The sequence below is a fragment of the Thunnus maccoyii genome, chromosome 12 (assembly GCF_910596095.1).
Source record: "Thunnus maccoyii chromosome 12, fThuMac1.1, whole genome shotgun sequence".
NCBI lineage: Eukaryota > Metazoa > Chordata > Actinopteri > Scombriformes > Scombridae > Thunnus > Thunnus maccoyii.
Genome location: NC_056544.1, coordinates 16,407,143 through 16,433,926, shown reverse-complemented (window position 1 = coordinate 16,433,926; position 26,784 = coordinate 16,407,143). Strand labels below are relative to the sequence as shown.

At 43.3% G+C, this 26,784-nt stretch overlaps 1 protein-coding gene across 6 annotated transcripts in view; it reads left to right on the top strand.

Annotated features, from left to right (window-relative positions):
- The window catches only part of LOC121909106 (zinc finger protein 521-like), a 90,390-nt gene that overhangs the window by 61,403 nt on the left and 2,203 nt on the right, over positions 1 to 26,784 (top strand). For all 6 annotated transcript variants that reach the window (XM_042429521.1, XM_042429522.1, XM_042429520.1 and 3 more), the window contains 2 exons: positions 10,338 to 10,469; positions 16,821 to 16,936. In XM_042429521.1, coding sequence (XP_042285455.1) covers positions 10,338 to 10,469; positions 16,821 to 16,936 — 248 coding nt within the window. The remainder of the gene's footprint in view (positions 1 to 10,337; positions 10,470 to 16,820; positions 16,937 to 26,784) is intronic.

Sequence of the window (26,784 nt, the reverse complement as noted above, 5' to 3'; positions counted from 1 at the left end):
GTTGTGTTTATGGGCAGAAATTAAACGGAGCCGTCAAACAGCAGTGAGCGTGGAAGAGAATGGAGGAGAGGGAGGGGGAGGAGAGGAGAGGAGAGGAGAGGAGAGGAGAGGAGAGGAGAGGAGAGGAGAGGAGAGGAGATGAGAGCCTTTTTAAAGAAGAAAATTCATTTTTTACACATTATAATGCTGACAAATAAACTAAAAAAAAAATCACAATTGTCTAATAGTAAAAAAAAAAAAATACAAATATATGTAAAAGTTGTGAAATACCAATTCTAATAATAATATCCCTTCTAATTGCAGCTGGAGTTTGGAGATTTACATTTTGTGCCTTTAATGTTCACCAGAGTGACGTACGGCACTAATTTGAGCTTTAAACAGAAGTGCTTAGAAAAATATTCCTACAAGCCCCCAAGCAATTAGTCCAGCTGCCTGGCTTTGTCCACCTACCCATTGTGTTCTTTGTAAAAACCATTCTCTTATACCTCCACTTACTCCATCCTTTGAGACGCCATTGGAAAACCAGGGCTCTGAGTTGAACCCACAGTTGGTTTAAGTGTAATGAAATGTATGTCATGTCTCTGGCTCTCTCCCTCTGGCTTCCCCTCACCCCTGGCCCCCTGAAAGCACTGCCTTTGACAGGAAGGCCTCTGTGGCTTCTTCTGCAGTGATCTTTAGCCCCTTCAGGTCCCATTGACTATTTCAGGACGTCCCTGCGATTTGAGGGTGGACTCAACCGTTCACGCATGCTTCAGAGCATCGGCTGAGGAGAAAAATAGACAGATAGATGGAGTGGAAGCCTCGGACAGCTAAACCAGCCCTCTGGGAAATCCTACCCTGATGCCTTGCCGCATATAAAAAAACAGATAGCCTCCACTCTAATGTATTTAATGTTTTACAGTATGCTTATTGAAAAACATCAAGTTGGCAATGCTTATCATACAGACTGCGGACCTAGCTATGTGCTCATTTGCTCAGCGGTTTACACTGTTTTTCTCTCATGTGGGCTCTGTCCTACATCGTACACATAATAGAAACTATGGCAACAGAAATCAGGTGTAGTTTCTGCAAAAGGACCCAAGCTGAGCCATTCCAGATGATGCACATTTGAATTTGAACATATATTGACTCAGTTCCTAGTATCTGTTTATTTATCATATTCAATCTTTATGCAGATGAGGGCGAACAGATCATGCATGGAACACTTACCTCGCATCTGTATGTGTGTATGTTTACGAAGCTGCGTATGTGATTTACCGGAAGCTTTTGTGAATGTGTGACTGTGCGTATGCGTGTTTGTTCCCACATGCACATCTGTGCTTGGATGTGTGTCTGTGCATGGATATTGGAGCTTGGAGAGAGTGTGCATGTCCACTATATTAGACAGAACATGCGAGGGGTGCCTCAGCATGTGTGTACTGCTGTCTGTTCAGAGCTCTCGGCGCCAGCAGGGTGCGCCATTCCAATTTACCCATCAGCCACAGAGGTAGGGGGTAAAAGCGCGGGGCATCACTGTCGGAGATTTCACATTCGAGGGACGAGATTACCAGTCAGGGGACCCCTGTGTGGAGGTGATGAGGGAGGGAGACTGCAGGGGCACAGTGTGGGGGAGTTGGGACTGTTGGGGGACAGGGGAGTGGTGAGATGGGGGAGGGAAGCACGACTCAACACCACCCTGGAATCCTTGTGCTCTCTGTTTTCTGGGGAGCATAGCTGCCAAACTGCACATCTGTTTGACACCAGGCGCTGTGGTATGGCAGCCAGGGGCTGTCTGTCCTGATTCACATCTCTTCGCTCTCTAGTTTGTTCTAAGGATCTGGACAACAGTGTGTAGGTCTTGCAAAAAGAGAAAAAGAAAAAACAAGGATTATACCTTTCATGTGAGCAAATTCATCCTTCTATCTCTTGTTTTCTCAGTCTACCTACTGTGATCACATGCACAGGGAAGATTTGTGTATGCTAAAGTACTAGAACATAATCATGGCATTGTAAAACCATCTTGAATAGTTACCTCAGACCCAGAGACCCAGCCTGCTGTCGGCCGTGCTCACTCAGCCTGTGTTTGAGTGTCAGCCAAGTCAGCTATGGCTGCTCCAGAGGCCCTGAAGCCTGTTGGGGAGACGGGACATTCCAAACAGCATAACTCATTCTTTACACCCTCTCTGCTGCCATTAGTTAATTATATGCAGGTGTTTTCCTTTCTCAGGTTTTTTCTGTAGATCTAATAAAAATGTAACCATAAGTACATAAAGCCAGATAGACGGAGTAAAGGAAGGGGGAAACATTGTGGAGGAAGTGGCTAAATGTGCTGTGTGAAGCAAATTATTGCCCCCATGTAGATTCATCAGTTCTCCCTGCTGGATTAAGGAAGGGCCTTTCTAATGAAGTTCGCCCCGTCAAAATGAAGGGACTAATTCTGATTTAGCTGAGGTAATGAACTTCCCCTCTCCTAGTGAGAGCAGTACCATGGGGTGAGGAGAAAGGGGTGGTTGTGCGGGGGGGAGGGGGGGGGGGTGCAAGGGAGAGTGGCTGCAAGAGAGAGAGGGAGGCAGGACGAAGACGAGACAGGAGAGAGACACGGAGCGAGGACAGTGAGATAGAAGGGAGAGAGGAAGCTAGGTAGAGAATGAGAAAAAAATTATGCAAAACGCCTGTCTCGTATTTGCTGAGATGTATTAAATTTCCAGTGCGGGTGCCTGTGTTATATAAAATTATGCTAATGTCTTGTGGCCCGCTGCGAATGGCGGCTTGCTGGTCCTGAGCATGCGTGGCTGGCCGCTACACGGAGCGCACTCAGTGGGACTCAGCTTTTCTATTAAGGAAAACCTCTAGACACCTGATGATGAATTCTCTCTCACCAAATGTTCCCCTTTTTTGTGTCGAAAATATGAGCGCTTTTCTAAATGACTTTGGAGAGCCCGGCGTGGCGCTCAGCGGCCTGCGTCGAGCAGGGGGGAAGGGGGTATAAGGGGGGGTCCCTCTGCAGCAGGCTAAGGGAGTCAATTAAGGCAAGCACTGATAATTATAAGCCGGCAGAACGCAGGGGCTGGCTAATTGTACAGTGTTCCATGCCGTGAGCCCAGCCAAGGGGCCTTTCCACAACGCTCTCTTTCCCTGCTCCTTTGTGTGGACCACAGACCCCATAGAGCCACATACCTCAGCCTGACAATGCCACAGTGAGGCTAGCGAAGAAAGCCAGGCATGTGCCCGTAATTAACTTTTTACATTCAGGCCACTCACTCTTTTGAGACCTGAAAGAGAGATTCTGGTTAGATTCACACCTCAAATTTTCTCCCCTATTTGCTTGCCAGAAAGTTTTTCTTTACCCATTTAACCGTTTCTTTGCTTGTTTATCATTTTTTCTTTCACTTTGCACAGTAACTTTCACAGAGCACAAGAGTCTTAGAAAGTCAGGGCGTCACTTGACCTTTATTTCCTTCTAACAAGAAAAAGCCCAGCAGTTTAGAATAGGCATGTATAGAGTAAATTAGAGCATTTCAGTGCAGAATGGTGTTTGTGTGGCTGCAGGGGGTCCGGCGCTCCCATGCAATCCATCTCACCAGCTTGCACTGTTTGTCCCCAATGGACCTCCATACCTGCCTGCAGCTGCAGTGCCTACACATCATTCGTTAACAAGTATTCGGCTCTTGCCTTTGTTGTGGATTTCTCCCTTCTCTTTTTTTTCTTTTCTTCTACCTCTGTGACCTACACACTGTTCATTTGACCAAGTTTTAACCATTGTGGGTTCCAGTTGTAAGAATAGCAGGTAATGCGGTCCAGGCAAAACACAAAATGGCAGACAATCCTTCAAAGCGTACAGTAACGCCAAATCCTGCTGAAACACCAGCTTCATCTGGTTTTACCAGCTTGTTTCTTTAGCATGCTGCAGAGTGATACGTTAAATTTAGAGCAGTTTCCAATCTGAAAATACAAATATGCACAAAATCTGAAATATACACAGTCTTTTGTATAAGTAATGTGTAAAGCCTTCCAAAATTTCACACATTTCTCATATTTTGTAATGTTTTGAGTAGGGTTAAATTATCACAATGTCTGTTTTTCTTACTCTTTTACTACAGTGTTTGAGTGACAATGTACACAGTTACTCATTTCAGAATAAAAAAATGCTTGCAGAAAGAGAAATTTTCACATATAAATGTTATTGAATGAAGTGTAACAGGCCACAGCAATGTGAACGATAAGAAAAAAATCTGTCTCATTTCATCTCTGATATTATGCTACTGTTTGCTACGTTGTCATAACACAGCTGAGCCATAAAAGCTCATAAAAGCTCATATATGCCCAATGTATTGTATTCATTGAGAAACACAAAGCGCAGCAGGTTCTTTATGAATACCAGGCTCAGTGTAGGAGGTGGCACATGCCTTCTTTTGTCTGAACCTATCATTTATATATCTGGTCTCAGGTCTGCTATTGTAAATTAGTTTAACATAATAATAATAGTGTAGAATAAAGTTTTCTTTTCTCTTATTAACGCTCCAACAATAACTACTGGCTTTAGTTTCTGTATTTTCTGAGGCTTCGGCAAAATAACTCAAGTGGAAATGTCTGTTCAGTGTGTTTATGTTAGAGAGAAGGAGAAATGTCCTTATGTTTTTGTCCCCCATGTTTGGTGAACTCCAAAAGGTGTTCTAGTCGGCTAAACCTTTTGTAACATCCATTCATGCGTTACGCATGTTTATCTCAACACAAAAACCTGTCAGTTTGGGATTTCTACCTCTGGCCCTGTAGCCAGGGGAGCTGTGAGGCGGTTAATGTAGGCGCAAAGAGGCTGATCCTAGCAGGAGCCTAGCCCTGCTCTGATTAGCACCTCCAACGAGCTGCCATGCATCAGAGCTGACATTCTCCCAGAGACATGTTCCCCCAGAATCCTTTGCTCTTGCTGTGCGAGGGCGTCACCACCACTGACATGTCATAGCCAACAATCTCACCTCACCCCTCCTTCTCCCTCTGGAGGTTGGAAAACAGCATCAGGCATTCATCGAACTTGGGACCCTGACATTAGGGCTTCGGTACCTCACTTAGCTTATCTTTCACTTTTCTCTTGCAGACACAGAATATGTCTTTTACATGCCCACTTCCCTACAGGCAAACTGCAGTAAAGCTTCTCCTTTCATGCTGTGGTAGTTTTCCAATCTCTCTGATTTTATTAGCTAGCACTCGACCACATTTCCATCACTGTTCGTGTAATACATTAACTCTTTGATAGAATGGGGTGAATTTTCAAGGTGCCATGATTAAATCTTGTACTTTCATTTCGACATTTTGCACTTGATTCACTCTGTCCTTCTCAAACTGTGGAGACAGGAAATAGATATTAGTAATGTTCCCCCCAGGCGCCAGTTCTCCAATCAGCTTTGGTCCAGCGGGAGTCCATCCCTTTGCGCTCCCACCTACCACCTTCCTACCCCCATCCACAGCATTCTCCAGGCCTTAATGGGCCTTGTAGTACTTCTGAAATTAGTTTGTGAGCAGTGCTTCTACCTCAAGAGAGCACACCACACGGAGGTGGAGTCAATTTGTATTCACCCATAATTCCCTGGGCCTTAATCACTCTGATTTTCCCCCCATTATCTGTTAATGGATAGTTCCTGCGGAGAGAAGAGAGAAGTAAACCCACCTACTGTTTACAGGCCTGAAGCTGTCTACTCTGCTACCATCCACAATCCCATAGTGGGTTGTATATACAGCAGTGAGTCCGCTGAAAACCAAATCTTCTTGGTTTATTAACATAGAACTCCAACATCAGGCGGAATATTATGAGACAGATGGTAGAACGGAAAGCAAACTCTTGCTAAAGGTGAAATTCCTCATAAACATGATCTCTCCGAGCAGGTTTATGGCAAGGTTTGATATTTTCAAAGACTTGGTATTGCATTGACCTATTTGTTTGACTGGACCAACTTTGATTACTACAGTGCTTCCATCTCTAGCTTTCCCCAAAACAGCCCATTGCTGCCTATTAAATATTCTCAATTTGTTCCCCCACTTGTTTACTCATTACTTTCAGCAAAGAAGTGACTTGATTGATGTCCCTTTTATCATTTGTTAGAGTGTGCTGCTCTGGCGACACAAGCAGCGTGGGTCCCCTCTAAGAGTGAGCTTCAGAGAACCATTCACTATGCCCCAGAGAGGAGTGTAAATCGAAGTGTCAGATTTTTCTCTTCCAAAGCCAAATGCTAAAAGTTATCCCCTCCAATTCAAATTGCTTCTCAGCAGAATCGTTTAAATAGAGTAAGGGGCAGCGGTGCTGGGGGGGAGTGGTGGTGTTGGAACGGAATAAGCTGAGGGAGAGTTTTTAATTAAGCAATGCCCTGTTTTGTACTTAACCACACACCATTATCAGAAAGTTAGACTGTCCGTGGTTACTTTAGTCTCCGTCTTTGATGGTTGTGCGCATACACTCCTAAGCAAACTAAGATGTGTCTATCAAATTCACAGACACCTTTACCACTGCCTCAAACTTACAGGATTCAATATGCCGCAACTGTATCGTTGTTACATAAAGATTTTACTAAACTATGCAAGCCAGACCTGCAAGCCCCAGCGTCCCAAACAACCTTCAACAGCACATGAACTTCAGCCTGGATAAAGTAAACAGTGAGGAGAAATAAAGACCATTCTTTTTGAGAGTAGTTTTTCCTCTCTCTCTCTCCTGTCCTCCACATGGGAGAGATATTAGGCGTTTGTGTTTTAAGGAGCTGTGAAATACATAAACCATGAGCCACAGGAACGCGAGGCCCTGTGGATATGCAGATGGGCTTACTTTGCTGGTGTCAGGGATGCTTAGAGGGAGCAGGCACAGGAGCAGTTCTCATCTAAAGGATTTTCTTAGGAGTGCAGAGGGACAGGGTGGTGGCAGCAGAGAACACTCGGGAGACTCGGAAACAGAGAGTGGGAGGGAGAGAGAGAGATGAGGATAGAGAGAGAGAGCTGACAGTCCCCTGTGGCCCTGTAACTATATCCAGAGTCTGCTCAGTGCATAGAGAGGGGTGGGGGCTCACGCAGGGCCATGCTGATTGGGCAGCCCTGGAGTAGGGCTGGGGAAGTGACAGGAAGTGACCTCAGCTCAGTGAGGCAGCTATAGGGGCGAGCGAGCTGACTTCCTCCCTTGGCTCTCACTAAGAAACAGGCTGCCAGCCTGATTCAACCCTTGTTTCACTGCTGAATACAAACCCAGCCCTACACAAGCTGTATTACAGGGGCTAACAGAGCACAATTCAGTCATGATAGACTCGCAGGCAAAGCTCTACTGCTCTTTTCTCTTTCTGTCTGTCTATTTATACATTATCGAATGTAGCACTGTTTCAGATTTGGGTTGTGTATAATGATATGAAAAAGGTGGTGGTACTATATACTGAATATCATTAAAACACACAATATTTTTATAGTCATAAAGGATGAAATATAATTGACATCAACAAAAACATTTTTCTTATTGTCAACAAATCTCATGAAAAGAACCAAAACCAACAATTAATCCTACTAACAAGTATTGCCTGTGTAGCCAATGGCTGAGGGAGCTTACTCCTCTGTGCCGTCCGTAGCCTGCCATTGTTGTCCAAAAATGATACACATCAATGAGCCAGGCAGTTGTACTGAGTGACATGCTCCTTCATTGCAATGAACATGAGCACTGTAGTTTATTTTGAGTCAATCCCAAATACACCATGCTAGTGCACCAAATGTGTATTAATCCACAAATGAAAATAGTCCCCAACAAATGCACTTCTTATGCCTCTTGTAGTTATGTTAGCTAAAAACTACGATGCCCAGCTGTTTTAGAAAATTACAAAGCCTTTTTAAAAAATGAAAATATATAATTGTGACCTAATTTTTAAAGGTTTACATCCTCAGTAGGAGTGCACAAGCTTGGGCTAAATGCAACAGACAGGGTAGGGAAGTTGGAAAGTATGAAGAGACAGACTATAACATTGTTGGTCTTTTCATAGGATTTTATTTTCAAACAGAATATATCAAATGATGCCAGCCTTATTCTTTAAATGTGAAAATATACAGTATTCATATCTCCTTGCCATTTTCCCTTGATGCACCTGCTCACAGACATAAACACACACATGCACGCACACAAGGTCAGTCAGGCAGGTGCACAGTTATCTGCATAATGAAGCAGACCAGGTCTCTAAAGGGACAGCGTTGTGCACTAGGGTCAAATAAGGGCTGCGCATATGGCAGAAGAACAGATCTGTGAACCCTGCAGCATGCTTGACCTTAGTGTACACCCTAACACAGATAAGCAAAGTGAATGGTGATCAAAGAGGGCAGTGATCCTCTTGCACGGCTGTGTGGATGCGCTCGTGCCACCCTCCTCCCCCTCTTTCGCTGATGCCTGCTGCTACACATACGCACATGTAGGCTACAGAATATCTCATCTGTCAAATGCATGATTGCAGAACATGCCATCAACTATTTCCTTTTCAAACTACTATGAGCTGCTTTGATCGGCCTCTACCTTTTTCCAGACAGTCATGAGGGAACATAGTCTGTGAGCTTGTGCTGATGCCCAATTTATGGTTTGTTTTTATGCTGTACACACCACCCTATGTGATATACAATGCCATATGTTTATGTTATTGAGAAGAGATTGTAAAAGAACATGTGGTAATATGTTACAGTTAAAAGTTCAATATGTACTGTATAAACTCCCACTATTTCTTTTGGCACTGCCGGATGTGTTTCTCTTCCCTTCTCTTCCTTTTCCTGGAATATCAGGGGTCACTGTGTTGCACTTGTCACTATTGAATCAATCTTTAGGTGAGGAAAGTAAGATTTTTTTCACTCTTATTCTGCTCATGAAGTTGCAAGGTCTGCAGCGCATAGAAAAACAACAACAAATTATTCATTTGAGAAAAAGTTGGGTTTTTTATCATTTCAGATATAGTTTGATTTGATTATCATAGTATTTTAAGTTTAGACAGCTTCTGTCCTTTCAAGTGAGCTTTTAGTAATAATAAATCAAACAGAATAATAGAAATTGATGGTGAACAAAAAAAAGAAAAATTTAAAGGTGAGTTTCAGGTGAACTTTTTGTAGTGGAAAGGAACGTTAATCTCAACATTTTAAAAAGGAAAGTTAGTGGTGAGCATGTCCTGACAAAGCAGGACATGCCTTGTCCATAGCAAGTTACTAGTTTATTGTGCAGCAATGTTTTTCAGCAGACTTGTTTTGCCAGATTTGCCTGAAGCACCTTCGATTAACCCTCTACTTGCATCCTCCAGGGCTCGAGCTGGGCACAGCTGGTTAGGTAGATTGTGTATTCGTGCTTCTGGTACCCAGGGCCTATGTGGTGGGCACTGGGCTGTAGGGACCTGGGGATAAACCCTAGATGGGTCCCTGGTGTATCCACCCCACCCCCTTGCAGTAGCTGGCCTAATGTCTGGCTTGGCAGGAATTTGATAGATGGCAGAGTGTATAAGCCCATGGCAGAGTGTATAGGCCTTTTATTGACGCACTGGAGATGGGCAGTTCTCTGGAAGTCTGAGTCAGCAGATCGTTGTGCTGTAAATGAGTGTGCAGGTTCACAGTCTGAACGACATTTATTTAAGCTATCATTGGCCACGGCTGAGGTAGTCTAATGTGGAGATAGACGTGTGGGGAATTCTAATGCCAAGTAGATAAACTGGGAATCTGTCCTGCTCTTGAAACACTGTCGTATCACTGCATTAAAAATGTTGATATGTACAAAGAAGCAGCTTTTGACAGCTTTGACAGTGAGTGCATTTACACTGAAGAACCGATGACATGATTTGATGACATAAAACGAAGGTTTTAGTAATGGGAAGGTTTTGTAATATTATCATTTTTGTCCAAATAACCATTTTTACTTTTTGGAATTTGACTATTTGACAATTCTGGATTGATTTTGATTCACACCTGCAAAGCACAAATGACTGTTTCCTTCATTTGGACTCCCTTCAAGTGTGTTTTAATTTGCAGACTCTAAAAATAAATAATTTTGCATCTAATTTAATCAAAAAGATGACGCTCACCATGTTCAAAGTGCAATGCCTCGTCTGAGCGATTAGGAACCCGGCTGGTCATCCAATTTATGCCTGATGGGAGCAGATCACACGTTATATTATTTCCTGTCTGAGTCATGAAAATCACAGGTGGAAGTATTAGTCAAAAATTTGTTGAATTGAAATTTCACGTAAAAAAAAAAAAAAAAAAGTACATGAAGAGAAAAGAAAAGAAACAAAGCAGAGTGAGCCATTTGCTGGCTCCTTTGCCATTCATGCTCTGCTTATTTTCCCTCTTATGTTTTCTGTGTGTTTTTTGTTGTTTCTTCTCTACAGAGGAAGGATTGAACCATGAATGCAAGCTCTGTAGTCAGTCATTCGACTCACCAGCAAAGCTTCAATGCCACCTGATTGAGCACAGCTTTGAGGGCATGGGCGGAACCTTCAAGTGTCCGGTCTGCTTTACAGGTGTGTATTGTGCGTGTGCTTGTGTGCATGCGAGCGTGTGTATCTTGGATTTGCAACCCAATGAACTGATCAAAAGATTAGAAAGGCAGAGTTGGGTTTTACGTACATGTTCACTTTAGAGGCATTTACATCCTCACTATGCAAAGCTCTGCATTTCCAAGCTTTCCTTTTTTTTTTTTTTTTTTTTTTTTTTTTGAGTGTGAAAAGGCAAATGGGTTCTAAATGAGTTGGGAAAGGTCAAGCAAGCAGGTCAACTAAAGCTGAGAGCAGTTTGCTGCATGTAGCTTTTTATTTAGTCAAATTGCCTCCAAATCAAGGCCAAAGAAGTGTCATGAGGTGAGAGGGGGAGAGAGACAGAGAGCAGGGGGGAAGATAGTGTGAGCTGAGGGGAGATGGGGGATGGAGGAGTGGGGAAAGAAAAGGAGATGTGCTAATTGTGGATGGCAGTGGTGCTGATAGCTGTAATGATCTCATCTGTCTCTGTGCGTGGAGGTGGAAGGACCGGACTCCTCCTGAGAGGATAGCGCCCTCCTTCAGTGTCAACAGGGTTAACTATCTCTATAATGAAATCTGCAAAGTCGTTAACTTCAGCTCTTCACTCTTTCTCCCTTCTCAGCTCTTTACTCTTCCTCGCACTTTTTGGGTCCTCAGCTCATTTCCTTCTGTTGCGTTTCTTGCACTCCACCCCTCACCCAAAGAAGAAAAAAAAGTGTCTCTCCTCCACTTGTTACATCAATTAACATCATTAGCTCACATTTTGCATTTTACTCAAATATCTTTCTTTCGCATTTTTACCTCTTCATCCACATAACTGCTCAGCTCCCTCTTCATTTTCTTCATCTCTCTTTCCCTCCACTCCCCTCCCTCTTCCCTGCTCTACTTCTCTCATTGCTGTTTTTGCCTTATCTCTCTTTTAACAGAAGCCTATTGATATATCCCCACCCCGAATCCCCCCACCCCACACCTCCACCCCTCACAGGGGTCTGAGCATTTAATATACAGAGCATGCCTCCTTCATCTGAGCCTTCATTTTCCACCGCCGGCTTTGACAGACAGGTCCCCCCTCTCCCTCCGCGTCCATATCGATCATGGCGCATGAGAGAGAGGGATGCTGGGAGGGAGAGGGGAGGAGGGATAGACAGAGTACACCCTCAGGACAGTGGTCGCAGAGCAGACAGACAGATGGGCGAAGGCCTATGGTTATGGGGAAGGCAGGCTGAGGAGGGTAAGGATGGACTGAAAGACCTCCCTCTGTTGGGGATGCAGGGGACACGCAGACTGCAGTCAGAGCACTCGGAGGAAAAGGTGGGATTGAGAGATTGGCTGACAGCTGTCCTTGAATATATTTCTTCAAGTTGAGCATAAAGCAGAGAAACACTGGTTTAACAGCCCGACATGAACTGACTTACAGTATATTGTTTAATGTATTCTGAGCAGGCTTCATTTTTATTTTGTGTTCAATTTGACAGATTTGAATTTACTCAAGTGAAAGTAGAAAATACAGCAAAGTTAAAACTCTCCATAGTATGTCCTTCATTCAAAATCTACACAACCCTGCCTCATAGAAATTACGTTGATATACTACTAATCTGAAACAGCGAACGCCGCCCAGATTCTGTTTTTGATCTGTTTTAAAGATAATGAGGAAACGCTTTTAATTACAATATCGGGCAAGTCGCACAATGTTGATTCTAAACATATCTGCTAAATGTTCACAGACAATGTTTTTCATTTGTGTTCCTACAATATCTGTTTGTAGCAACTAAAGCATTATTCAACTTTTTTGTGGTTTTGTTGAGGCATTTTCAGTGCTTGCTTAAATGGTTGCAATTGTGGTCTTGGTTTAATGTTGAAAAAGGCAACAGTGACACAACATATTTACTTTATTAGCATTTAACAAAAACCACAATCTTTTTCTTAACCTTAACCAAATTGCTTTTGTTGCCCAAAACATAACCACATGCGGTCCTGTCAGCAAAATATCACAAATACAAGAGCTCATTATGCAGAAAGGCTCCACATGTAATATTACTGGATTATTATGCATTAACAGCATGTAAGCAGCATTTTCATGTTGTAGGTTCAATGTGGAGCAAAATTAAACTGTTGGGTAGTAAGTTAATTAACGACCATATGATTTCTATGTAAACTAATAACTATAGCTGTCTGCTAAATGTGGTTAAGTAGAAATAGCAATATTTCACTCTGAAATGAAGAGTAGTAGAAGTATAAAGTAGCATAAAATGATAATAGTCAAGTAATGTCCAAAACTGTACTTAAGTTTTTACGTAAATCTAATTAGTTACTTTCCCTTCCTGGACATAAAAGTCTAATTTTTACAATTCACTATGAGATATTTATTGTTTTGTTTGGTCCTTTTTAGCTAACATCAATATGGATGAGATACTGTTGAATAATTGCATACACTATTCCAAAAAAAATTATTTACATATGTAAAGGGATCCCTATTACAGCCATAATGACTCTGAACATAGAAGCAAAACTTTGATCAAACTAGGTGGCGGCAGTGACAGAGGCTGGGTCTCTTGATTAACAAGGTTACTCTTTGTTCAAAAGATCACCCCCCACTTGATGCCCATGTTTTAGTTTGATCTACCCCATGTGACCCAAAACTCACTGGGAGGTAGAAAGTGATTGTCATTCTTTGACATACCTGATTATCCCCAATCCACACTGAAGGGAAACAGAGAGAGGACAAATCATACCACAAAACAGACCGGAGGAAAAGTATGGGGGAAAAGTAAGTCATAGACAGTAGATGAGGGGAGACAAAATAGAGGAGAAAAGGAGACAAAACTTGGAGGAAGCTGAGAAGGTTGCAACTGGCAAGTTTGGATGTGAGATGAAAGAGGGGAAGAGGAGGAGGAAAAGAGAACTGTGTAAGGGAGGGAGGGTAAATGGAGAGAGGTCCATAAGCCCCTGGATGATGAGAGAGAGGCTGACTCTCCCAGGACAGATTTGACAGGTTTCAGAAGTGGGGGAGCCTGCAGCTAGAAGTGTCTGCCTGCACCCTTAGGAGCAGTAGTGAGGGCTGGTGTGGAAATTGTGATTGGGAATATGTGCTTAAGACAAACAAAACAGAAGAAAGTGTGCCTGATGAAAGTCGTACGTGTGTGTATGTGTGTTTGTGTGTGTGTGTGTGTGTGTGTGTGTGCGTGTGTTTATATGCTTGTCTTTTACTTATGTCACAGCATGAAGTACAAACTTGAAAAACTACAGGATGCTCTGCTTTCAAATCCGCAAGAGTCTGACAAATACAGTAGTTTAATTAGTTTTTTGTTTAGTTTCAGCCCAAAATTTGCTGGTGCGTTATGTTCGAATGTGACATTTTGCATCCAAAAGCCTACATAGGCTTAGCTTTAACCCAAAAATTAGTAGTTATCAGCTTATAGCTCTAAATCAACTTCCCCAGCTGACTTGTTTGTGTTGCCTCAGAACACTTGGATCAGCCTCTGCATTGTGAACTCTTGGATTAGGCAGAAATGAACACATGTAGGCTAGACGAATAAATAAATGAAAAGGAGAAAGGGTGGAAAAAGGATAAACTTTTTTTTCTCCTCCCTGCACAAACAGCTTAGTATTGGTGCAGTGCAGCCTGCAGAGAGCACCACCCTGCCAAAATAAAGATGAGCTGGGGCCTGTAGTAAAGGAGACGTCTGCCATGGGCGGCCCCTGAGATCTAATCAGAGGGCTTAATATCCCCCACAGCGAGGAGACCTTGGCCCCTCAGCCCCCTCAGCCCCCTCAGCCCTGACACCCCTGACGCCCAACCCGGCTCAGCGCTCTGTTCAGCGCCGCTCTGCTCTGGCTCCACAGCCAACAAACTCCACAAAGTTCTCTCTCTCCCTCTCTCCCTCTCTCTCTCTCTTTCTCTCTTTCTCTCTCTCTCTCTCTCTCTCTCTCCCTCTCTCTTTCTCTCCCTCTCTCCCTCCCTCCCTCTCTCCCTTATTCTCTCTCATTCTCAGCAGGGAGAGACACAATGGCCAGCCACTGATCCTGTTTGGATGTGGTTTTGGATTATTTCTTCCCCGTTTCTCTATGTCCTCATTTTAACCCTCTACAGTAGGAAGACATGCCTCTGTTCCTCTTCTAAATGGGCATTGCAATGGCATATTTCACGTGTGTCACATGTTGCCAAATACCAATACAGTGTTCCCTCATTGCCCAATTCAGCTTATCCCTTTATTATATGTTGCATGCTAATTTTAAGGAGTGATGATGAAGACAAAGCATGTGTCTGAATTGTTATTCTCACTACTAATTAAAATGTCAGGACAGTTTACATAAGAAAAATGTGAATTTTGCAGTCAGCTTTAGTAATAATAAATGTGACCAAAGCCTTGCCAAAACGGAACTATACAAATTATCTAAAAAAAAGTTGTTGAGCCACAATTTATACCTTTATCTTAAGTGTCTTAACTGTGTCATAAACCAATTCAGTATTTACTGCTCCTACTTTATTTTCTAGTGCATTTTGGACTCTGGCACTTTAAATCAGTCGCCATCGTCGACTTACATATGAATCAATGCTGGGCTGTAAATTGATACATGCATACAGTAGCTGATTAAATGTGTCTCGTGCAGGAACTGGATCAGATGTAAACAGGGAGAAACAGCTAACTTGACATCTCAGCTGTGTTTAGCCCTATTGTACAGTATTTGAAGGCCCCCCAAGTCTCAAATCCATTTTTATTTTTGCTGTATTGACTTTTTCCTCCTCTAGCCAAAGACATAATGAAGGCTTCCTGCAGCTGCTGTGACCTGTTTCTGTACAGTATATGCAGACAAAACACAGCGAAAGAAAAAAGCTATTGTTTATCAGTGCATTTTTTTCTGTCAGAGCATGTATTCCCCACAAAGAAAATTGTCATCATTTTCAGAGCATAACCGAGGCACAAATATGCATGATGGCCGAGGCCTTAACCTTGAGCGGAAATGTTTTGTAACCGACAGTAAAACCAGCCATCTATCTGCAATTATGTTTATCTTCATATTGCTGTGGTCATTAGTTTCAGAAATGGACCATGGAGTTGTTGTTTGTTCATTAGAGGAGGTTCGTTCATTTCTGGTTAACATGCTGCCATATTCCTGAGACAGCTGTCACCCAGGCATTAGCAGTCTGAAAGCATCACTGCAGTGTGTCTGCTGTGGTCTCGATCTAAACTTTTATTTCCCAGGTCAGAAGTGTGACATTCAATGAAGCCGAGTGCGTCTCAAGTGTACGCAGCTCAATAATTAATAACCGCTCTCCCAGGTGAGCTCAAATTGGGACACGTTAATGTTGCAGAGCCCCGCCACGGGGCTGTAGCGACCCCGAAGCCGTCTCCGACAGACACCTCACCTTTTGTGGCTGTGCTTTTTCTTTTCCTCTCCTTGTGGCCCCACGGTGCATGCATTAGAAGAAAAGTTATTTTGAGCTGTAAGAAATTCAAATGAAGCCCCCACATGCTAACTTTTCCAGAGCATCCAGACCTTTGAGATTAGACAGCCGTCCTTAAAGCACAAGGGTCTGGGATAACAAACGGCATGTTTGAAGTGCTCCTTGGAGAATGCAAAGACACACACACACACACACCCACGCACACAAGACACATGCACTCAAGACGCACACAATTGCATCCCCCCTTAGCTTTCCAGCGTGGACTATCGCTTAATTAAAGCACAAATATATAGTATATGTTTTAAGTGCCAGCGAGTTGTGTGTTTATATGATGGTGAATGTAGTCCGAGTCTGCATGAATAAGTAGTGCAACACCATGAATATTTATATTGTCAATATAATTAGCGATGTAGACTAATGGAGGCCATGTTTTGCACTTGAAGCCATGCCAATTTTTTGTGGTTGTTTATTTTCCGGCTTGTTGTCCCCACAGTAGTGCTAAATAAAGAGCATCATTATTCCCAAAACATTATGCATTCGCTAGCTCTAGTGCCATGAATATGACCACTCTAGTTTCGCTGTTAACATCTAAATTGTTCTCTGTTTTTTTTTTTTCAATTATATATCTCATAACAATGTTTTTTATATTGTTGATAGTGAATTCATTTGTTTGTAATTAAGTAATTTTCCTTGCCATTTGACATAATCTGTCTTCAGTTTTTATTCAAGCAGATGCAATTAAGATGTTGCCTTTGTTCCGTTAATGCAGGCAACAAGGCCCTACTCTAATTTACAACAGTCGACAATAAGAAGCGGAGAGTAGAGGCATCTTGCAGTGACAATTTTTTAAAATACAGCATGCACTGCACTCGGAAAGTATTTAAAGTATGCACTAACAATTACATATTTTTTCTCCTCTGTCCTTGTGTCTCCTTCCCCTATGTGAGCAGTGTTTGTCCAGGCCAATAAGCTTCAGCAGCACATCTTCTCTGCCCACGGCCAGGAGGATAAGATCTATGACTGCTCGCAGTGCCCGCAAAAGTTCTTCTTCCAGACAGAGTTACAGGTGAGCCTCAGGCTGGGGGAGCCAAATGGCCACCAGCATAAAACTGCAGCCGCTAATCACACATGACAGCTTAACAAACACTAAACACCACTCACCGCACTCCAGCTATCCCCTCCTTCCCGGCTGGGATGAGAGACTCAGAAGGAATTATTTCAGTCCGTTTCCAAAACTCATTTGTGATGTGAAGATATGATTTGATTTGCTTATTAGACCAGCAGAGCACTAAAATATCTGGAATTAGAGGATTAGTGGAATGCTCGTTTTTGAAGAGGTAATTACATACAGTGCAGAGGCAAAAACACAGTTGAGTCAATATGCCTGCATCTCCTCTCCTAATCACAGAGGAGGCCTCATGGCTAAATATGAGCTTTGTCCTCTGGGAGACTGTATCTGCCCTTCAACAAAGTTAGTAGTTGGACTTATGAACTCGCAATGTTAGAGAGATAATCCATTTTCTAGCAATCTTTTTCTTTGGTCCTTGGAGAACCTGAAAAAATGAAACAGACCTTATTATATTATTTCACAGTGGTGGTGTTTTCAAGCAGCTCTGTTTTGTTTGGGGGATTCTCTACCATACACATGGCACACTTCTAATATCCAGATCTTTTTCTATTACCTTTTGAAACTGAATCATTAAAATATGAGTAGTCTATAACCACCTTGTTCAATCCAATCACTGGAATTATTCTTAATTTGCCTTAAAGCGCAGAGAGAAACTGATAGCTCCTGACCATATCCTCCAAATACATCTATCTGAAACTTGGATTAGCAGCACTAGGTATTAGCAGGTAGCCAGAGGAAGTATACAGAGCTTGGCTGCCCATTGATCGGCAACGATTTTTATATTGAGATTCAGGTTGTAAACACAGAGGTGTGTGTCTGCCAGGAGGAAGGTGAATGTGATCATTATCTACTGGTCATTTGAGCACTGCAACCATGAATAAAACAAGTCCTGATCATGCAACTCCACAATGGAGAAGGTTATTTAACAAGCCTCATGCTTCTCCAAACTGCCAATGTGGAGTCTTTTCATTCATGCCAAGGCCTCCTATTTATCACATTTTCATCTCTCATTGGTACGAGTGTTCTCTATATTGCCAGGGTTGCAGGTACCTGTAAACAATCTCAAATAACCAGGGGATGTTTTCCTACTTTTTTTGTTTGACATTTTTTGGAATGAAGCGATCTCCGCCTCCCGGAGCTGTTGTTTCATGCATGATTATATTGTTTTACACTCTGTGTGTGAAGAGACAAGAGCAGAACATGAAAGATCTATGGCACTTTGTTGTGAAACAAGGGGTTATGAAAGGAGAGCAGGAACGAGCTTGGGGGATAAGACGATCATTATGCTCAACCTGTGCCATACTCTAAAGTCAGTCCCAAGTGAGCGCATGCTCACACTCACTTCGACATATATACATATTACATATAGATACACACACACATACTGTTTCTTATCACATTCACACAGATAAATCCACAGTTTATTTATACTGTGACCAACTCCGAGCTTTCAAAGTTACGTTTGTTTGTTTTTCATACATTTTTATCTTGCGATGCAACTCCTGAACTTAGTAATGTTGGATGTTGCATTTGCCTTTTCACTGTCTATAGCTTAAGCCTTCAACAAACAGCACAGGCTGGAGTCTTGCTTTTGGTTGTTGTTTGTTTGCGGTTGCCATTTCCCATGCATCACACTTCAAAATGTCTCACTGACACGGGGCAGTCGTTTGTCAGTCTCTCTGAAGTGGAGCTGTCTTCCAGCAGTGAGAGAAGTGGAAGCTCTCTCTCTTTGCCAGCTCTTGAGTTTGGACTTTCTCCCTATTTCTCCCTGACACTCTGGCCCACTCGCCGGCTGCCTGGGCTCCTCATCTCTCACAGTAGTCGGAAGGGTCAAAGGGCCAGTGCAAGCTGGGAGAAGGAGCGGCGAGAGGGAGAGCTGCCACGGCAGGTAAAGGGAAGCAGGAACGATATTTTATTAATTTGCTGCTGAGATCCTGAAACAGACCAAAGGCTGTGACAGGTATCCAGTGCACCACTCCACATCCTCCCCCACCGCCTCCCCCCGTGAACTCTACCCTGCGAGGGGCTAGCCAATTTTCGCCAGCCTGTCGAGATGGATGATGGGAGAGCATCCGTCTAATCAGCCCTCCTAGGACCCCCCGCCCAGCCGCCCCCCTCAGACCGGCCAGATTGACTGACTCCTGGGCCTGTGTGCCCCAGAATCCAGATTCCAGAAGAGAATAATCTCTCTTGCTCTCCCTCCATTTCTCTCTTTCCTCTTTCACAGACAAAAAATAAGCACTGAGATGCGTAGACCACCATTCCCCTCAAAATTCTCCAGAGGACTCCCCTCCACCATCACACACACACACACACACACAGCCTCCACCCTGCGCATCCCTCTCCCTCACCCCATTAAAATATGGAGCAATGTCTAGATATTTCATGAGGTGCTGATGGGGAGCTGGCTGTGCAGCGCTCTCTCTGACCCTCAACTACTGCCCACCCCTTGAGCAACTAGGAGACATAGCTTCACTATATCCTCTCACCCAAATAAGATCCACTGGCCTCTCATTTTAAAAGCAGCTTCTCTCTCTCTCTCTCTCCTGCCTGTCCCCATATGAGAAAAAATGTCCCTGGGTTCTTCTAGCAAAGACCACATTGCAATGTGAAACTTGATAATAAACTTCCTTTTCCCTTTGCGTTGGCTTCAGATACAGTAGCTTTTCACATTGCGGAAGGAACTGAGCCACTGACAATGCTGCTAGGCTGGATTAATTAGCCAGATTCATTAACTGATGGATGCGCAGTATTAGCCACAGCTTAAATCTGACATTTCTCTGAGTGCAGTTCATTTGTGAAGAAACACACTAGTTCAGCTCCTCTAGCAGTGCCGTGTACTGGAGGACTGCAATTGGAGGCTTCTCTCCCAATGATCCCAATTCCTCCAAAGACAAGACAATGAGATTGAAGTTACACAACAGTGAAGATGACATTTTCTGCCTAAGATTCCCTTGTCCCTCTTAAGCTGGGCTGTCTTTTATTCCCTCCATCCTCCAATTTCATTATCATTCCTTGGAAGTGACACGAGATTGTAAGTCATGTGTTAAGTCGCGCCGCGATTGACGGAGGAGTGGAAGGACTGGGGTACTGCATGACTTCTCCCTCTCCTCAGACGCCCGCAGGACACGTACCTTAATTGGAGTGTCTTTTAAAAGGATTCCTTCAAAGACAATCCAAAGCTCCCTGGCCTTAATGAGTGCTGAAAGTGACAAGAGCACATCTGCATCATGTTCTACTTCCCCACACAAATGAGATTCTCCTCTCCCCGTGTGATAGCCATTATTGCCAAGCTGTGACCAATTCCACTGTTTTAATTAAGCATATTTATAGGCTTCATGGTCACCAGGTCAGTGTAAACAGCTATGCATGTCATAACGTACGTCTAAGCAGGGAAATAGGGAGAGAAAATGAGAGATGGACAGTCGGAGAAAGCAGCAGAGGAAACGAGTGCATGAGATGAGTTAAAGAAATGAGTTTTTGCATTAATAATCATGTTAGAATACATGAAATTTCTAAAGTTGATTCTGTGAATGATCTTAAAAACAATAATTCAGGTTCTTTTTCCTTTCTAAAAAATGGCATGTCATAACTTAGACCAGTATGACGCACAGACACCTAATTCCCTGGAAGTTTTTTTTTTTTTTTTTTGTAATGAATTTTAAAATATGCCCCCAAAAACGCCCTTACTGCCCCACGTCCCAAAAGTGTCGCACAAAAGCAAAGCTTCATGTGTTTGTCCCTAAGCAACTCTCAAACACCACATTTTCTCTGAATATCTTGATCTGCCAAGTATGACAGCTCTTCACGCTTTTGAAAGTTGTATATATTTTTTTTTTCTCCTTTTATATGACAACTTGTTTTCTTCTTCTTCACCCCAGGTGCTCAGAATTCTGTCACCATTTCAAAAAGTTGCACTACAAAATACAAGAACAATGAATTAGAAAAACAAATGGCTGCTTGTGAGGCGCCATCATTAATATTTAAGCTTATTTATAATTATGTACAACACTGTACACACACTGCTCTGCACTGTAAATGGGGACGTTAACACCCTTAGATGACTAGTGATGTATCACAATTGTGGTGTTCTAGTTTTGTAGGTGGATCAGAATTAGACAGCATGACAGACCTAATGATCCTGGGAGGATATTCTCTCTCTCAGTGTGTGCGTGTGAATACGTGTTTGTGTGTATACATCTGTGTGCGTGCTGTATGTATTTGTCTTTGTCTCTGTCTCTCCCAGGGTCTGATATGTGCATGCAAACACATTGTCTGGAGGGAGACATGACAAAAACTCCCAGAAGCCTTTGAGCTGTGCTTTTTTTTCTTTTTCCTCTGTTGCACCACTGGGGAAAGTTAAATCCAAACAAAGAGGAGACGCTTGGTGTACTGTGCTAGAATCCATCACCGGATCTCTCCCTCAAACATGTCTTCTTTACTTTCTTAGTTGACTTCTTCAACAACTTTGATAAATACCATTTTAAGCTCGTCTCAGGAAATTCACCACAGGTTTAATTTACTGTCTGTAGCGATTTGATTTTCAAGTGTCTATTATGCTGTTGATGTTAACAAAATGCAGCGAAGGCCAAAATAAACAGCATTAGAACAATTATTCCCTCTCGAATTTCATATTCGCACATTGCAACACCAGAGTAATTTAACTCTTCAGTTTTGGAAAAGGATGCTGAATGACACCAATTGTCGGTCAATTAGAAGCTAATTTTTATGATTCGCTCTTACATTCAGTGGGAAAACATGAGAGTGCAGATCAACTCTTGCCTTCTCAGTGAAGCGTGGAAATGCGAGACAAAAATTTAGTCCTCAAAAATCTCCGCATTTATGAAGTGGCATATCTAGCAAAGAATGAGGGGAGGGGGGAGGGGGGGGGATGCGCTCTGTAGCATCCCTAGTCAAAGTCTGTCCCTGACTGAAGTGGTTAAATGTGAGAGTAATTGTGTTTTGTTTCTGGGACTGACATGTGGAACCCCATGGACCCCATCTCCCTCCCAGTGACAGGCAGAGATCCTCCCACCTCGCTCTGTCTAATTAGAGGATGTAGCCCAGGGCTCATGTCCCAGGAAGACCCATCCCCCTCCCAAGATGGCTCCCCTAAGAAAGCCCTTAATTGGGTTCTTTAGTCATAGTCTTCATTTTGGCTGGAAAGGCATCTGTGTGTTGCTATCACCTCAGAATACAGTTGGTATCGCTCTCTTGTGTTGTTGTTTTTTTTTCTTCCTCTCTTTTCTCTCCCTCTCACTGGCCTTCTCTCTATTGCTTTCCCTCTCCCCGTCTCCCACTCTCTCCTCACTTAATGAGGCCCCATAATAACACAGCAGTTGTGCAGTTGTTTTGCTACCTCAGTCAAACAGCGGGATCACTGCATAGTGTGTTTCTAGTACCATTCACTTGTCTACTTAGACAGGGTAATGAGTATCATTTGGAGCTACAAAGCACCAGCCCACAAAAAGGGTGGTCCGTCATCTCCAGTTACACCTCAAAAGTATTTGGTTTGGGTAGTTAGACATCTAATCAAAGCATTTCAAGCGTTATGGATTTATTATATATTTTTTTTTACAAGCATTCGGTGCAAATATGACCAGACACAAGATGACACACATGGAAGACATTGAAATCCATTGTTGTTGTCAACTCCACCCGAGCCTGGTGCTGTTACAGTATGACTATGACTCCCCGGCCACCTCACTTCAAACAAGACAGTCTGTTACCAAGGAGACCAGGCCGGTTGTGGCACAACAGTGTTTGGGGTCAGCCCTCCCTATGGCCTGATAAGTGATGACTGTGGAGAATGCCAACTGCTGTTTTATTTATTTATTTGATTGTGTTCTTCATTGGCTAAACTAGCCAGCAGTAAGCTTGGCCTGAGGTCAAAGCAGGGAAGGATTACTCCCTCAGTGGACTGGTCAACAGTAGGGAATGCACAAAGGGAGGACTGAGTCAATACTGGACCGAGTTCAACACACCATTAAAGATCAAGGAAGAATGCAGCACTCTTGTCTTTCTCCGGAGCAGTCTTGAATGCTAAGAAAACACTTTACACAGTGGCAGAATTTTCACAAATAAACCAAGACGCAGTGCGGTCGTCACTGATTGAAGTCCATTGTTCATCACAGGGGCTTCAAACATTACGCTAACATAAATGAGCTTAAATTTCCAAGTGTTTTCATTGCTTAAAGTCCCCCTGCAGTTTAGTGTGTAGAAGAGGGACCACAGGTTCTTTGTTTTAGAATCATTTGGTGACGTTCTCCTATGCGTTAATTAAATTCCTGAGTGATGACTACGGGAATGCACAGGTCTCAGTGGTTTTGTGCACACTCCCTGTGCTCTAGATGCAGCTATGCAGAATATTGTAAGACATGTGGGGTAAGAGAGAAAGTTGGCGCAGACTGATAACACTTCTAATCAGAGCTTAGAGGGGGATGTTTACAGTTTTGAGTGTTCCTTCAAATTTTTGATTATAGATCAACTAAACAAGACACTTAAGCTGTAGGAGTTCAAATGAATTTGCTTAAATCTTTTTAATTAAATAGTTTCTTTAATGAGTAATCTTTACTGTGAGTGAGTAACCATTTATGATAAAAAAAAAGTCTTTACTAGCATTAGCTAATTAATGAGTTCAATAAAAATAAACACGTTTTAATTTAAGAAAAATGTTTTACTTGCAGTTGTGTATATGTTTTGAAGTCACAAAATGATGCATCTTAACATCTTAACAATGAAATACCTTTTCTAAAGTGGCAGTTCTTCCTGCCTCAAAAGAACAACACTTTTAAACGATGTAAAGCATTAATTACCAGGTGAACAAAATTTGATCAATTACTGTTAATGAGTTTATATCTATGAGCACCAGTTAAAAGATGAATTATAGATCAACTTTATTTATTTTTCGAATTTATTAGTTTAGACTCAGATTTAGCAGTTCTAACATACAAAGACCCTTATCATTAATACAATGTAATTAAAGCATTTTTAACTGTATTAGTTGACACCTTTCTAAACATTAATCCATTTTTTCAATTAACATTTGACAATACAACACTTAGAACTTGAGGGATGCGAAATGCGTCAGACTCTGGTCAGTTTACTGGTCAGCTCCACTCTTGTGTAAAGTGCACACTGCTTTGTGAAGCCTTGAAAAGGCCATGGCTTAAAAAGTCATTATTGCTCACTCAGCTCTCTAACAACTCGATAAAGCCTGGGTTTAATGTTACATGCTGGATAACACCAGGTAGTGGTGCAGACACAATGCACTTAACATGTGCTCTGCAGGTATTAACTTTATGCTAATCAAACATTGTTAGCGTTGCGATTAAGCTTTACATCCTCTCTCTGTGATGTTGGACAATGTGAAGATTATCTTTAATACAGCGAGATCAGATGAAAGAGAGAATGTGTCTGCGAGTCCACTGGCCTTCCTCTGCAGAGCTGATGTAAGAGATGCACCTCTGTTGCCTCACTGGAGACCGGGTGCTATCGATGGAGACCAGAGCAATGGGGAACGACATAAAGAATGATTAGTTAATAAATCAACTCCCCAGCCTCCTTGCACTTTCCCGCTCTCTGCTCTTACCCAATCGTTCCTCATTTTTTCTCACCCTTTCCCTCTCTGCAGCGGCATTAAATTCCTAAGACGTGTTGCACCTGTTTGCATGGGTACACAAGACCCCTGCCGGGTGTTCTCCCTCCTCTTCCACTACCCCTGAGGGGGTTGCAGTAGGGTGATGTAATCAGATGAAAGCGGTGGTTTAACGGTGGCACAGAGTCGGTGAGAGAATAGGAGAGGAGGAAGAGGCTCGCTCTGAGCCAGTGCAGCCAGTCTTCATAAGGGAGAAGCGGGTGTGCATTATTGATCAGAGCAAAATTTAATTTAGTGGAGAATTGACTGCTATGGTTTACCTGAACACTGCTGGTAACTTGGCCCTGCAGCAGGCCTGTGTGGCCAGCAGGTGGTTGAAAGGATCGAGGAAGAGATTAAGGGTTGGATAGAAGGGAAGGAAATGGATGATAAGGGGAATGGCAGAGTTTCAGGGGGAATAGGATGGCGTTGAAAGAGGGAGTTGAGATGAGAGCTAAAAGGCTTAATGGAGGGAATCTAATCCTAAATTGCAGTGATTCTGGTGTGACACCATTAGTGACATCCTCCTTGCTAGGGCGCTGGACATTTTGGTCATTTTCTTGCATAAGCTGCAAGTTGTGTGTTTCAGATCGAATTTGACATTTGTAGTTGGTAGGTATTTAACTTCTCCAGCGCTGGTGCGGGGGGTTACTTGAAGAACTTGACAAGGATGACGATTCGAAAGAGAATTTCCACACTCCTCCTCCCCCCTCCCTCCCTTCCACCATCCATACTCATACACAAAACAGTTTATAGCTACTCTGCAGAGTTCAGTATCCACAGAGATAAAGGTATCAGTTTCATTTTCTTTTAACATTTTTTCCCCCTCTTTTCCTCTATTTCCCTTTAGTCTGCATGGCTGCCACAGCCACTGAAGTCGTTTAATACCGTCCTTGAGAAAGCCCTCAGTGAGAAAACTCCTGGCATGTTTAAGGAAAAGGTAGAATGCAGTGTGTGTCAGACAGAGCTGGGACATGCAGAGGGGGGAGCCATTCCCCAGAGGGGTTATTTTCCCCTCTAATAGCTGTTACGAGCCCTACATTATATCCAAGGAGCTACGTTCCTTTGGGGTCCACAGACACACACACACACACCTAGACACACTGGCACACTCACACAAAGGCATGCACACTCAGTTGAGCACAAATTTTCTCTCTCTGTTTCTCACTCTTCCGCGTACACACACACACACAGTCACAGGCACACACACTCAGTCCTAGCCGCTTTGCTCTCCCCGTGTCAATATCCTGCCATTTGAAGTCACGTACTGCAGGGGCTTCTGGGAGTCGCCGAGGAGCCAGGCTGACGGGTAATGGGCCGCATTCATTAATAAGGTTGCCGTGCTCCTGTCCCTCCTCAGCAACGCCAAGGATGTCTTCACCGGGGGGTAGGGGATTGGTGGAGTGTGAGGAGGGGGAGGAGGTGAGGTGGGGAGAGAGAAAGAGCGTCCCGTGGGGAGTCTCCTCCCAGACTCACTTAAAGGAGCTTTATTTCAGCAAGAGAGGAGAGAGGGAAGCAGAGGAGCTGTCCGGGGCCGCCTCTTTAAAAAAGGGAGAGCAGGGCCCAGGCGAGCCACGCTAACCCTTACAGGGGTCACACTCCTGCTCCCCGTCAAACAGCTTATTACCCCACCTGTCGGGAAGTAATCGCCCTAGCTGAAAGGAAAGCTGTCGAGGTGTTTAAATGCTTTATATGGAGGCAGCTGAAAGGGTAAAGAGGGGAGGAATGAATGCGAGGGGGGCTAATAGTCGTCTCCTAGCACTGCCCAAGGGATTCTGCACCAACAGGACTGAAGGTGACTGCTTTGGTAAACCTTCTCACTGAGGTTGCAGTAATCATTTTAGATTGTCTTTTTCTCCCTGTTACATTTGAAAAACTAGTGAAGCAGCAACAACATCATTTTACATACCTGTGCACTTAATTATGTGCCTATGTGCAGGACAAAATGTATGTGTGCACTGAGGCGTGTGTGTATTTGTTCATGCATGCGTGCTGATGACTCTGTGACAGGTGTGTCTAGTCCATGCCAGTTTAGAGAGTCCAAGGCCGTGTTTTAAACAGAGCGCAGCAAGTGGGGCATGTAGTTTGCATTAAAGGGATTAGCAGTCACTTCAAAAGATGACCTGGATTCAGCCCACCAGGGACACCA